The following is a 13,753-nucleotide window of genomic DNA, read 5'->3' on the forward strand; positions in this document are numbered from 1 at the left end:
TTTTTCAGAGAAAAAGCGAGTTGTTAATCCATCCATTTAAATCCTCTTTAATAGCATTACAAACAGGTGATAACATTATCTGCCAAACAGTTTGAGAATACAAATAGCAAAATTAGATAAAAATATGAACTGCCATGTTTGCAAATATACATGTACAAATTCGAAACCAACCATTTGTTTGATCGCAAAAATATCTTCTTAATCAAGATTGAATTTTTTAACAATTTTTTTGTCAAATCACTCTCTAGGTTAAAAGTCTCAATTTTGACTTCCACCACCAATTGCAATTCCTTAACAACAGCAATCAATTCAGCTACTTGAGTTTATAAAAAATTATCAACTCCTTCAGCCAAATAGTCATGATATATCCAGTTCCACATCTAGCTTATATTATCATTAGGACAATAAAAGTGATAAAAAAAAAAACAAATTCATAGAACCAACTTAAGCAAATGATTTTAAAATCTAATTCTGCACTTCTTGTCTTCTCAACTATCATACCATGAAAATAAACCACCTATCATGGATACAAGTCAATAACCCAAAATGAAGAGATTATACGAAATATTTTATTCATATCCTAAGTTGGTAGCCCCAACAATTCCTTTACATATCATCATTCTCATCTAGTAAATAACCATTTGTCGCTATGAAGAAATTTTAAATAAATCAAAATATGGAAATATAATTATCTATCTATAAATTAAGAGACTTTGATTAATTTTAAATTCAATAGACCTCTCTATTTCCTTCCTAGTCATCATTCATCTTGGATCTTCACTTGTCAAATTCTTCCTCCTTCATTCCAGCACTATCAGCCTATTATCAAATAGCAATTTTAATAAATGAAAACTAAAATTGGAATGAATTTCAATTGAGGAAAAATTGTTATCTTCCCTCAACAAAAATTGCTAGCTTCCCTCATCCACTCCAACAACAAAAACCATTCATTTAGTTAATTATGGAAATTTTGAAAAAAAAATGCATCAACTAATTCAATAGAAAAAACAAAAGCAGAGTAAACGATTAGGGTGAAGCAAAATAAAGGGGAAAAAATGAAAAGAGTACAGAGTGAAAATTGAACGTGCAAGTGATAGTGTAGATGAGGATGAAGGTTCTTGTGGTTGTTGTCTTTTGCCAAAAAGGAAAGAGGAAATGAGGGGAAAAAAGAAAACCAAAAGAAAAAGGAAAAAAAATATAGATAGCTTCCTCAAAGGATTAATGAGCCACATGTCAAACTAGATGGGAGCCACTTGGCAGTCATAGAGACTGCTACAGTAATCTCACTTCTTTCTTATATAATAGGTAGATATAATAACCAATAACGTGAACCTAAAGTATCATCACAAATTATCAGTACTTAATATGGAAATATTTTACTAATTAACCAAACTCAATGAACAGATGATAGTATTACCATAAACATGTTTCAGACGGTAACAAGTTCCTTTGTCTGATTCCAGCCTAAAATTTGAAAGTTACATAGGTTTATTTTAAAACACCTCCATTCGAGATTGAAGGTTGTTATCTATAATTAACTTAAAATGCTACCGTGCAATGTCAAGTCCAAGCTAAGTTTCTAAGCTTGCACATTGCTAATTAGCATAGCTTGCTGGAACAATGTTTCAATTTTTTAACTCGTTGATTCAAAGGTTTAGGATGGGAAAGCTCTTAAGCAAATGCGAGAAAGAATAGTTCGACCCATTCCTCCAAAGAAAAACTAGAGCAGAATTCTACAACTGCTAGGTGGTACTAAAGTGATCACAACTTGAGATATATAAGTCGGATGAATATGAATCTTTTATCATTGGAAACTAGACTCAGAATAATATAACTTTCATGAAGTGACCATGGACTGATTCAATTCATATCTTCGTCATATTTGCCCCTAAATTTACTGTAACTTTCTTTCACAGATAATCAGGCTGGTCTGGTTTTTCTTTTCAAGTTATCAGAACTCGATTTGCAAAAATTGTATAGCTATGAAACTTGTAGCAATGGAAACTGCAGCTAATGTATTAAGTATGTCATGGGGCAGTCTAATTAACATCCCAAAGGGCCTGAAACACACTACAAATTTATACTATCATTTTGAACGTCATTGTCAAATTCCAGAGATGTAAAGGTCGTATGCCTATGATTTTTAAAGATTCAGAAATTAGACTCAGAGTCCTTAAACTCTCATGAAGCAACCAAGGTGCAATCAAGAACTTAACTCACTTGAAATCACACGTAAATTTGGGACGACTTTCTGTCAAAACCATACCAGGCTGATCAAAGTCTGCTGTTTAAGCCCCTATAGCTTGAGTAATAGAACTGATATAGCTATGATATTTATACAGCTGGAAACTAGAAGCAGACAACTAAACATCTCTCAAACAGTTCAACCAAAATTTTAATTAGAACCTATTCGAAATTGACTGAGGACAGAGCATCATCAATTCAGGAGCCGTTCACCACCAAGCAGAGCTGATTTTCAGCTAATTTTGGAGCTGCACCAAATTCTTTATGCATAGAACTAGTGAGAACTTTTATATTGACAGAAAGATCCATGACTCTAGTTTCATTCAAAACAAAAGGTGAATGATTCCGATATTTCTACACTATGTTACAGTCTATCTCCCAAGACTGCTCAAAGCTGACTGCCACTCCTGCGATTACGGGTTCCAAATTCGAAGTTTTGGTCACGAATTTCAAATGTTGTTTCACTTAAAATTTTCATGACATTTCATCAAGAACTCATGTATAAAAACTTTTAAAGAACAATAGACCAGTTACATGATAAATTAGCGAGAAACTGCTCACCTCAATTTGAGAAGTCTCCTCACGGTTCCGAAGCTATCCGCAACTCCATCAACTCCTAGCTTGCTCTCCTTGTTATTCTCTTTCCTAGTCCGATTCTATACACATAATTTTCAAGATTGTAGTCTGAGAATAACATGCTCCTTCATCCCTGCATCTTAATATCTTACCAGTTTTTCCATTAATTTTTGGAGCATCAAAATTGCAACAGTAGCAGCACAGCAGTACTTCAATAAATCAACATAGCCCAAGTTAAATTTGTCGAAAAGCTGTAAAATTAGTGCCGCTAGGAATTAGACTCCAAGTGCTACAAATCTCCAGAAGGCATCATTTTTCAATTCAGATTATAAGCTAGTCTAGATTAAGCGACAAGTGACTACAATTTTCCAGTCATTAGCTGTGCAGGTCATGATTTCCAGCCAAATTTGCGATTTTCTGGTGTCTATAGAAAATGAACCAGAGCTGGAATTTTATATCGTTGGAAATATCTTTGAATCTTTCCTTAAGGTTCTTGAAAGTTTGATGATACCGAGCTGTGCTCTGTGTCTTTCCTCACGGTTCCTGATTCTGTTCATTCAAGTTTGATAACAGAAGAAAGAATGGTAGCAACAACATCTGGGTAGATATCAAGAACTTTTCTTGCACTTTGGCCCTCCAATTACTTGTCCAATTACTAATTGTACCCCACACTTGTACTTAATTCTCAATTTAGGCAGAAAGTCTGAGTATTGGGGTAAAAATGGTAAAACGGGCCCCTCTCAAAACATTGAACATTGAATTTTAGCTTGGGGTAAATTAGAATATTGTCATCAAAGTTTCAAACTATGCATTTAGGCCCAAAAAATTGAAGGAGAGGTCAACTTGAGCTCTTTTGGATTGAACAAATTGGTCTTACAAGTCAATTGAGTGAGACGAAAAATAAGGAAAATTTCTAAAAATCGATTAGGATAAACTCTGTCAATAAAAAGTACGAACACATATTTTCTCAATTTATTTGCATAATTTAGTAAAATCTAAATTATGGGTTTCACAGTATATATCTAAATTTGGTGATTACAGGACAATTTGGCAATATGGCCAAATGTTCTCTTTTTTAAAATCCTCCCATCTGATTGTCTTAGCTCACTATTTAATCTTTTAATTATGTAATATAAGCTTCTAGAAGAAATTATTTATTTTAATGACTTATGTGTTGCTATTAAAAGGATTCTACTTGACTATATTGACCTATGTACCCTTCTTCTTCCTTAATGAATGTTGATGGGTCAGAAAGTGCCCAGGGTTGCGATATTTTGGCACCATTTGTACATTCTTCTCATCCTTGCTAACGCCTCTTAATTGGAAAACCTAAGTTAGGAAAAAATTGTACAGTCCCTTATCTCCCCTAAGTTATAGTATAAAAATCGATTAACTTAAAAATAATTCAATTCGAGTATTAAATAATATTCGAGTACCGATGAACCTTGTTCCAGCTGAACTACAAAACAAAACAGACGTTCAAAAGAAAACAGGACGGAATCCAATTGCCAATAGGAACGAATTAATTATCAAAGAAAGCCCGCAATAAGAACTGACTACTAGCTATTCATATTCTACAATTAACTTACGTATGATAGTCTTGTGTAACTTGATTCAAAATCTAAATGTAATTCCTGCATCTCTGTTTTTTGCTCATTGTTTCTAGATTTCACTTGGATTTATTTTGTTCGTTTTCTTGTTTGTGTTCCTTTTCTCTTTAGAAATTAAAATTCGAGTAATTTCAATACAAATATAATTCTACTTCATAAGGAGATATAATTCAATTGATATTACACAATTACCTTCAATAATGTTAAAACAGGCATTCAAATATGCATGCGTGCCATAGTCTTATTATCTTATGTTAAGGATATTAATGGAAAGAAAAACTAAATCAATAAATTATATTGATGCTTTTGATATAGTATTTGTTGATACTTTTGACATAGTATAACTAAAGAATTAATTTTATATACACCAACAGTATATGCACTAATTAAATTTTCGTTCTGCTGTCAGTACAAAGTGAAATAAATCGCACCTCCGAAATCAATCCATTGTGGTCCAATCCAATATATCTGTCACTGATGTAACAGTTGGGCTGCTGTCTAGAGTATCCAACCTGGATCATTTCAATTGGGCTGAACTAATATGGTTGCAGGGGAGGCCCGATGTGCCTAAAATTTTAATTTACCTACTAAAGGAGCACAAACGCAAACTGCAAACTGAACCAAGAATGGACAGTAAATTAATAGGAGAATAACATTTTTTGAATTATTGTTTCTTTAAAACATTTTTCACTACAACATGATGTACGTGAAATAAACGCCCATTATAAAAAATACTTACGAAATATTCAGTGAATATCAGGGCATTTGTGGTATATAGTTGTTTCTCTCTCCAACTCTCCATTTTTTATTGTTTGTATTTTTGAATTGGGTCTACTTTGAGACTGCCTATTTAGTTTTAGGGAAAGTTTGTGGTATTTTTGAAACCACAGGAGAGGGGAGTGAGACTGTCAGAAACTTCAGGGGAGGTATCTGAAATTATCCCAAAAAAAAAGAAGGTTCAGAGAGAGAATTGGGGAGGATATTAGTTGGGAAAGAGAGTTGGAAAGATATTAGTTGGGAAAGAGAGATGGAATGTGCCTTTATCTCTATCCTGCCACATATGCAACCTATGTGGCAAAAAAAGAATTAGAAAGGTAAAAAAATTTAAAATTAGGTTACTTTGGGAATATGTTTCAAAAAAAAAAGTTAGTTTGGCAATAAACTCATGTACGTGAAATAAACGCCCATTATAAAAAATACTGAGTTTTTTGCCAAAATAACACTCTTTCTAAAAAATATTTCCAATGTGATTCACTTTCAAATTTTATTCTCAAATCAATGTTATTGTTGCCACCTAATTACCCTGATTGCAATGTAGGATAACAAGAAAGGAAAGTTTTTATCTAGTTTATAGTTTCCAATAAAAACTAAAAATTTAAACTGTTTTATTATAGAGGCACAAGAAAATTTCATAACTTTGATAATTTCCTTATAATTATTTAAAATAAATTTTACCATTATTGATCTTGCTATTATTGCTCTCTGCAATTTTTTTAAATGTATCAAACTTATTGCATATATTTTTTCAAAAATAAATTTGCAAAATACAAAAATTGCAATGAACATTATAAGCAATAATAAGAAAAAGTTAAAAAACTTCAAGATTATCATATTTGTTTACGTTATGTTTTCTACTCCTTGAAAAGTACTTTTACAAAAAGTAATCAAACTATTGCAATTAAGATAATGCTAAAGTTTCTCAAAAGTAACACGAGCCATTAATTGATGTTGAATAAATGTGCAAAAATACTTCAAATATAGAGATTATTTGATTATGTGATAGAGAGGCACTACAAATGAACATGTTTATGTTGAGTATGAATTTATGTTGTTACGTAGTTTTCCTCTTAGACATTTTATCAAGCACACGGTGTGAGAAATCATTTGTTAAAGCAATTAGTATTCAAAATTTTTTGAAGGCCATAGGAATGTTCCAAAAACTGCACAACAGAAAAGACAAAAGAATAATCTTCATTTACCTTGAAATTATCAATTCGAGGAGAATATTTTCATCTACAGATACAATATTAGGAATGATAATGAAGTTTTAGATGTTGTTAATATAAATATTGACTTTTAACAATTGCATTTGACAAGGAAAAATAACGAAAGGACAAAAAATAATAAAGGAAAAAAAAGTGGGTAGGTTCAGAGAGAGAATCAAGGAAGATATTAATTAGGAAAAAGAGATAGTATGTGCCTCTATCTCTATCCTACCATATATGCAACCTATGTGGAAAAAAAAAGAATTATAAAGGTAATAAATTTTGAAATTAGATTACTTTGGGTATATGTTTCAAAAGAAGAGTTATTTTGGCAATAAACTCAAAAATACTTTCGAAATATTCAATAAAGCTGTTCCAAACAATATTTTAATCACACTTTATCCATATGAATCCCTTTTGATTTTTGGGAAAAGTTCTTTTAACATGTTTCCATCTTCTTTTTGATTACGCATACACTCTTTCTAAAATCTCATCCAAACAATGCAATTTAAATAGAACCCTCAGGAACCTTTGTATTATCGTTCATCATTATGTACTGATGGAAAAAGATTGGATTTAATTGATCTTGCCATGTTTCATTATATTTTTATTAGAAAGGAAAAAAAAAAAGCGTTTACCACATTCAGAGGAATGATGTCAAAATATCAAAATCGTGATAGCAGACCATCCAGAAAACCAGAAAGCCCAAGGTGGGGATCAGGGGAATTTAAATGGAGTTGTCCAAATTCCATCCCAGATTATACACCAATTATTACAGGATCCAATTAATTTATGTCTTAGAAAACTGATTCTCTTCACACCTCTTCTTTCCACTGTTTTTCCTCTGGAGAAGCCAGGATTAACGAGATCAACCGTCAAGAGATGATTAAGCTTCAAAGAAACAAGAGAAGATAGCACCCTGAGTAGCTAGCTCATTGGTAATTCTGTTCTACATGGAAAATTTCCAGCTCTTTCAAATATCAAGCAATTTGGTTTTGGGAGCGGATATTCCTGAACAAATCCTAAACTTGCAAGAAGCAAACATGAATTCCTCTGTCACTTGAGCAAAATGCTCATGCCCATAGACATCAAAAAGATACCTGGCTATATCAGTATCCTAGATTGGGAAAACATTGAAAAATAAATACATACCCCAAGCATGCGAGGTGTAATTAGGCATCTTTGTTGAATAGAGTCGAAATCCATTTCACCTAACATCTATTTTTACAAATTCCTTTTATCTACAGCAAGAAGGAAAATTTAATCTTGATTATACCACTAGGGCTGTACAGCTTCAGAGTTATTTGCAGGAAAGGAAAGTACCAATCGATATGAAGATCAACTGGAGTCACGGTTGCATAAACTGTAACCACATATGAGAGAGTTGAAGGCAAATGCAAAAAATGCCAGGAAGGATATGCTAATAGATGCAGCAGCCATCTCTGTGAACTCATCTTTACCCCAATTTGACACCCAGTCATCCACCCTGGTTGCTGATGAGGATGATGCTGACATTATAAGATATGCAAGTATCTGCGAGTGAAATGGATAAAATCCTTTCAGAAAGCAAAGGAAGCATGTATAATTATCCCAAATATGCAGCAACCATAGATAGCAGCATTAAGTAGAGGTTGACAATACTTGTATAAAGGAGCCTCAACAAATTAATGTGTACAAGTCAGGTGTTTGAGGCATGCCCAACAAAAGTTTGCCATTTGGATTAGGTGTTTTTGAAAAATTTTACTGTAACAGTGTATATGAAAAATTTTTACTATAAAATTTTTTTGAAATATTGTATGGATGAGATCTTTTTTGAGTTATTGTATATTACTATAGCATTGTATTTGAAAAACTTGTTATTGAAAAAATGGCCAATCCAAACGGAGGAAATTTACAAACATTCTTGAAGGCACATTTGGAAAGATAATTGCTAGCAATCGAACTACTAAACAGGTCTTTTTCCTGCTGAAATTTACGTATATCGCTCCTTTTGAACTTGCTTTGACTAAAATAAAATTGAAGCACTGAATGCCAAAAACAGCCTCATCTGAACAGACCAAAAATCAGACCTCAAAATTTGTTTGTTCCAGAACAGCAGAATCAGCCCTCAAAAATGGACAGAATGATGCAACTACAGGAACAAAAGAAGTTTTATTCTGGATATTTTTCATCATTCGAGAAATCATACATTTTCAGCGGTAAGATATAAGTGAGAAGCAGAAAAATAGCACTCCCCAACACTCTAGCAAGTAGGTGACATTGATCTTACTCTGAACCAAATATTAGTCAGATCACTTATAATTTAGCTCAAGCAGACAATAGCTCGGTCAATCCTTTCCTATACCAGCCTTTATTCAACTAGTAACAAACATGCAAATTAACAATCCAAACAAACAAACAAAGAAGAGAACACACAAGATCACCTGTAATTACATCATAAAGAGCAAACATTTACTCATGAAAAGGGGTGAAGAGAAAATCACCATATGAACATTGTGAAGAACAGTACATGAACATTACTTGCCTGATCCATGAAGAAATCAAAGAAGTAACGCAGTGGGCTTGAAATGACATGATTTCCAGTAGCCAAATAATAAGCCAAACAACAAGCTTGGAACCCGGAATATACAAATCCAATCACATTTACCCCAACCAAGTACCTGTGCCAAAAAAATTTGATCTTTACTGTAAAATAAACTTAATAAAATCTACCAGGTGCTTACATGCTTGCTTGAGCACAGAATTTTTTACAGTTAACGTTTGATGGTAATGTAAGTATAACTCATGGCAAATTCTTCCTCCATTCATTCTTTTTTTTTCTTATTTGAATAAACAATTTATACAGTAGAATCGATTCACAAATAGCGGAGAAATAGAGAAAGAAATGGAACCTATATTCTTTATAGCGATCAAAAGAATCACCACTCCAACCCTGAGTTTTATCAGCAGCCATAACTGAAAAAGCAATCAAGCACAAAATCACCTCACAAATCCTAAACCCTAACGCCGATTTCTTCACCATCACATCCCTATTCGACCTCCGCAAAATCGAATCAACCGCCGCCCTGGACGGACGCTCTCCGCCGACCTCATCACGTTCGCCTCTCCGACCGAGCCCCATCTCCAACTTCTCCACTCCCGGCTGCACTCCATCTCTCACCGACCGGTTAAACATCATCATCCCCTGCGACGGATTCCCAGTCCCGTCCTTCCCTCCTCCGTCCGCCGTCAAGGGAGTCGCCGGAAAACTCGAATTCTCCGACCATGGCTTTTTCGGTGACCGGAGAGGGGAGAAGTACTTATCAACCGAAACAATTGCTTTAGAATCGGAAGGGGATTTGAAAACAGGGTCGTCGGAGTGGAGTGGCGAGATTGATCGGAGTGGGGAGTGGAACGAGTCGACTTGAGATTCGGTATCCGACATTGATGTTGATCTAGTGCTCTTGTGACTGTCACTCTTGAAGTTTTTTCTGGGCGTGGCGGTGGAGGAGGAATTGGTGTGCTGGTGCTGGTGCTGGTGCTGGTGGTTGGCGGCGGTTGGAGGGGTTGAACTTGGATTTGGACTAGGACTTGGATTTTCCATTTTTTTTCTTTATTTAGTTATTTCGATGAATTGTTCTGTTTTTGACGGGGAAATTTCAAAAGTTGGTTAAGAATTTCAGAAGTGGGAACTGGGAAGAAAGAGAAGAAGTAAATGAAAGCCTTTTTTTTGGGTTGGGAGGTGGGGTTCTTCTTTTGAGTTTGTGGGAACTTTGGAAAAGAAAGTGGCAGAGCAAAGTGTGGGGTTGTGCACTTTGTGGAAGCCTTGGGGAAGTTTCAAAAGTAATGAGAAGACTAGTTTGTCCCTTGAATTATGTACTTGTTTCAATTTAGTACCCCAGTTCGATTAATAGTTAAATGTAATTATAGAAACTTTTAAATAGTAGATTATTTGAGATAAATTTTTTTTTAAAAAAATACTGTATATAATGTATGTGAGATAAAAAGTTAATTGGAAGATGTGTTGATGATACAAGCAAATAAACTATAATCTAAACAAGTGTTTTTTGAAAAGTAAAATCACTTGTGAAGATGATATGATGTTTTAATATATGTTAGTTCACAATGTTAAATCTTGTAATTTTTTCTTTTTATTTTGACACACTTGACAAAGGATAGATTTCTAATGAAAATTAATGATCGTACGAATTAAAAATAGTCCCGTTAATGTTTTGATAAGAAAGAAAAAAGGGGGCAATTAATGCTGTCTAAATTGTTCAAAATAGTCTATGAGCAAGAGTCAACACAAATCAAATGGCTCTATTGATATTTACATAGAAAGAGAAAAAGTAAATTGTTTGAAATAGATTATGAGTATTAGTTACCACAATTTAAATGGCTTCGCTGATATTTCCAAAGAAAGATAAAACGTAAATTGTTTAAAATAGATTATGAACGTGAGTTATCACAAATCAAATGGCTTCGTTAATATTTGCAAAGTAAGAGAAAAAGTGAAATTTGGAAACTAATGCAGTGAAATCTGAAATCTGGATCCCAAAATACATGACTATGGGGGCAAAGTAGAATTAAGTTCTCGTTTTAAGAAAATAAATTTGTTTTGAGTAAAATTTGGGGATAAACTACAATTGATATTAAGTTGAGGCCAATGGTGAAAAATTCCCTCGCCAGCAAATCAAATTTGAGGGTTTATTAGGTGCGGGAACTGGTTGACTTTGACCATTGAGTAAGACCCATCTGACTACAAAGTCTTGCAAATTTGAAACCGGCCGTTGGATGTGGAATTTTGTTTTACTTTCATGACAGGAAAAATCATATTTTAACATTACTTCAGAGAAAATCATATTTTAACATTACTTCAAAGAAAATCTTCAAATTGGATCGAGACCTCAACAAGTCAAGCTTCAAAATCGAGGATTTTTTTTTTGGGAAATAAACGATGGATATGTGATTTGTTTTGTAATATAAAGAAATTTATGGCCTGTGCGAATTCTATATTAATCTTTCTTTAGTAATAATGGGATTGCAAATCTTAATGCATGACAAAAAGTCGGCCGGTGTTTGCTTAAATTTAATAGGTTTAGATTTTAACGTGTTTATATGCTTTTGATAATCGAAACTAAAATATTTAAATTAATTAAGTAGCATTGAATTTTCTAAACAGAACTTCCTCCAAAAAATAAATGATAAGTTATTCATTTATTATATAATATGATATACACTCAAATATATCAAAATTAAGATTTGAAACTTCTCACTTACACTCCCTCTACCTAAATCACCCAACCCATCCCTCTCCCCTCAAATTTAGTACTTAACAATTCAATAACTTAATAAATTCAGATTTCGGATTTTACACTTCAGATTTCAGTTTTCAAAATTCAATTTTATCAAATGTTGTATAATTCTAATGGTGCATGATATGAAGAACTAGAACAAACAAGTAAAAAAAAAATTTATTTCATTTAGAATCAAGTTTTTGTCTATATATTAAAAAAAGATAATAAAGTTTTCAAATATTCATTAAATATATTATTGAACTATCATTTTATCTTTTCAATCATGTATTTATCATGTATCCATCATATACAAAAAACATTGGATCCCAAATATTATTTTATTTACCTTACAAATACAATTTTCAATCGAGCTTTTAATATTTTTAACCATTTTATTTCACATACATTACATCATTAAAAATGCTATAGTGATTATTTTTCTATGAAAACATCTTAAAAAGAGTAAACCAAAGGGTAATTGTAAATTTGTAGCGACATGGGTGTTACTGATGTGGTTGAGAGTCATTGGGCAGTTTAGGATGGTAGAGTGGATCCGTCTTTACAGGATAGCAGCTGGCCCAGATTCCTATTGAATTTCGTGGAAGTGCGGATTCTTTTCTTTGTATAGGTTAATGAATAAGGATGACTTTGTTATGCTTTTGTCCTCGGTCCGGAATCGTCGAAGGTTCTTTTGCTTTTCCCTTGTAAATAACTTGGATGAACTGCCATCTGGTGGTACCATTATTTGCCACGGAGAAAAGAATAATACCCAAAAATCTTCAAGAATACATATTTGGGAATAAGTCCTAACGAAGCTAGTAATAGAGTAGGGATCAATCTTATCTAAGATTTTTTTTTTTTTTTAACTTTAATGAGTTTGAATGCAAGTCAGGTGTGTATGAAACACATTTTATATTAATAGAGAAATATTTTGTTATGCATTCAACTGTTCTAGTATTAAAAATCTTTTGACTATCAATAAGGGTATAGGAAAAAATTTCTATAGAGTTATTGTTCACTTTAAACCACTCAATGATCTTCTGCAAACAAAAAAAAAAAAAAAAATTGAACATCCCTTGTGAAAATATGCCAATGATTTTTTCCCTGTCATTAGCATAGAGTTTTGTTGTTATTCGAACATTGAGAACAATTTACTAAGAATTTGGGAGCAAAGATATAAGTGCATATTTTGAATAGAGAGAATGACCAAAATGGTCCATCATGATTTAAAATTGATCTGTTACAAATATATTTTTCAATTACCTTTTTACATTTTTAAACCAAAAAATGCACGCCCAAGTGTCTCGTTCTTTAAGGAGCAAAACTGGAACAAAAATAATAATATTTGCTTTCAAAAAAACCTTCCCACTACCACTTTTGGGGAAAAGAGAGAAAGGGGGTGGTAAGGGTGCTTTTTCCAGAAAAACATATTATTTTTGCTCCGATTTTGACCTTGAAAGTATGAGCACGTAACATGGACATGCATTTTTTAGCTAGAAATTTATTTTAACATAGTTAATCAGGCCAAATTTGGACATTTACCATATCTTGAGGGATCTCTTTGGACCATTTTATACATGAGGAGCTAAATTTTTTTTTTTGTTTTTTTAATATAAGAGGGGGAAAATGGTCCTCAAATGTCTTTCACATTTTATTTTTTTTTATACTAGCACTTGTCATCAAGCTGTTTTAAAAAAAACACTGACAAGAAATTGTTGTTGTACTACGTCTTTATATTTGTTGATTGCATGGTATACTTCTTCCGTAAAAGCTAAGACATTTGTCCTAAATAATGAAATGAAAAAAAAACTCCCGACCCATAGTCTGAGTATTTGATAGCTTTGCATTTTTTTTTTAATTTCATAACTAGAAAACCACATACGAGTAGTTATGTGTATCAATTAAAAAGTAACCACTTGATTATTGAAATTATTTTGTTTCATTCCCATGTATTTTTGGCATTTAAATTGTTACAAAAGAATTTTAAATTTTCGATATTTGTGCCATTTTGTGTAACGAAATAAAAGACAGGAGTGGGATGGAATTAAGCATGGTGTCCCAA

At 32.8% G+C, this 13,753-nt stretch overlaps 1 protein-coding gene across 1 annotated transcript; it reads right to left on the bottom strand.

The window, feature by feature from the left end:
* Positions 1-7,315: 7,315 nt before the first annotated feature.
* Positions 7,316-10,160, bottom strand: LOC113768848 (CASP-like protein 4A3). The gene is made up of 3 exons (XM_027313355.1): positions 9,307-10,160; positions 8,940-9,075; positions 7,316-7,948 (listed from the first exon to the last, which is right to left on the bottom strand). The coding sequence occupies exons 1-3, from the start codon at positions 9,996-9,998 to the stop codon at positions 7,754-7,756; spliced, it is 1,023 nt and encodes a 340-aa protein (XP_027169156.1). The 5' UTR covers positions 9,999-10,160; the 3' UTR covers positions 7,316-7,753.
* Positions 10,161-13,753: the final 3,593 nt, after the last annotated feature.

This window comes from Coffea eugenioides, chromosome 4, assembly GCF_003713205.1.
Source record: "Coffea eugenioides isolate CCC68of chromosome 4, Ceug_1.0, whole genome shotgun sequence".
NCBI lineage: Eukaryota > Viridiplantae > Streptophyta > Magnoliopsida > Gentianales > Rubiaceae > Coffea > Coffea eugenioides.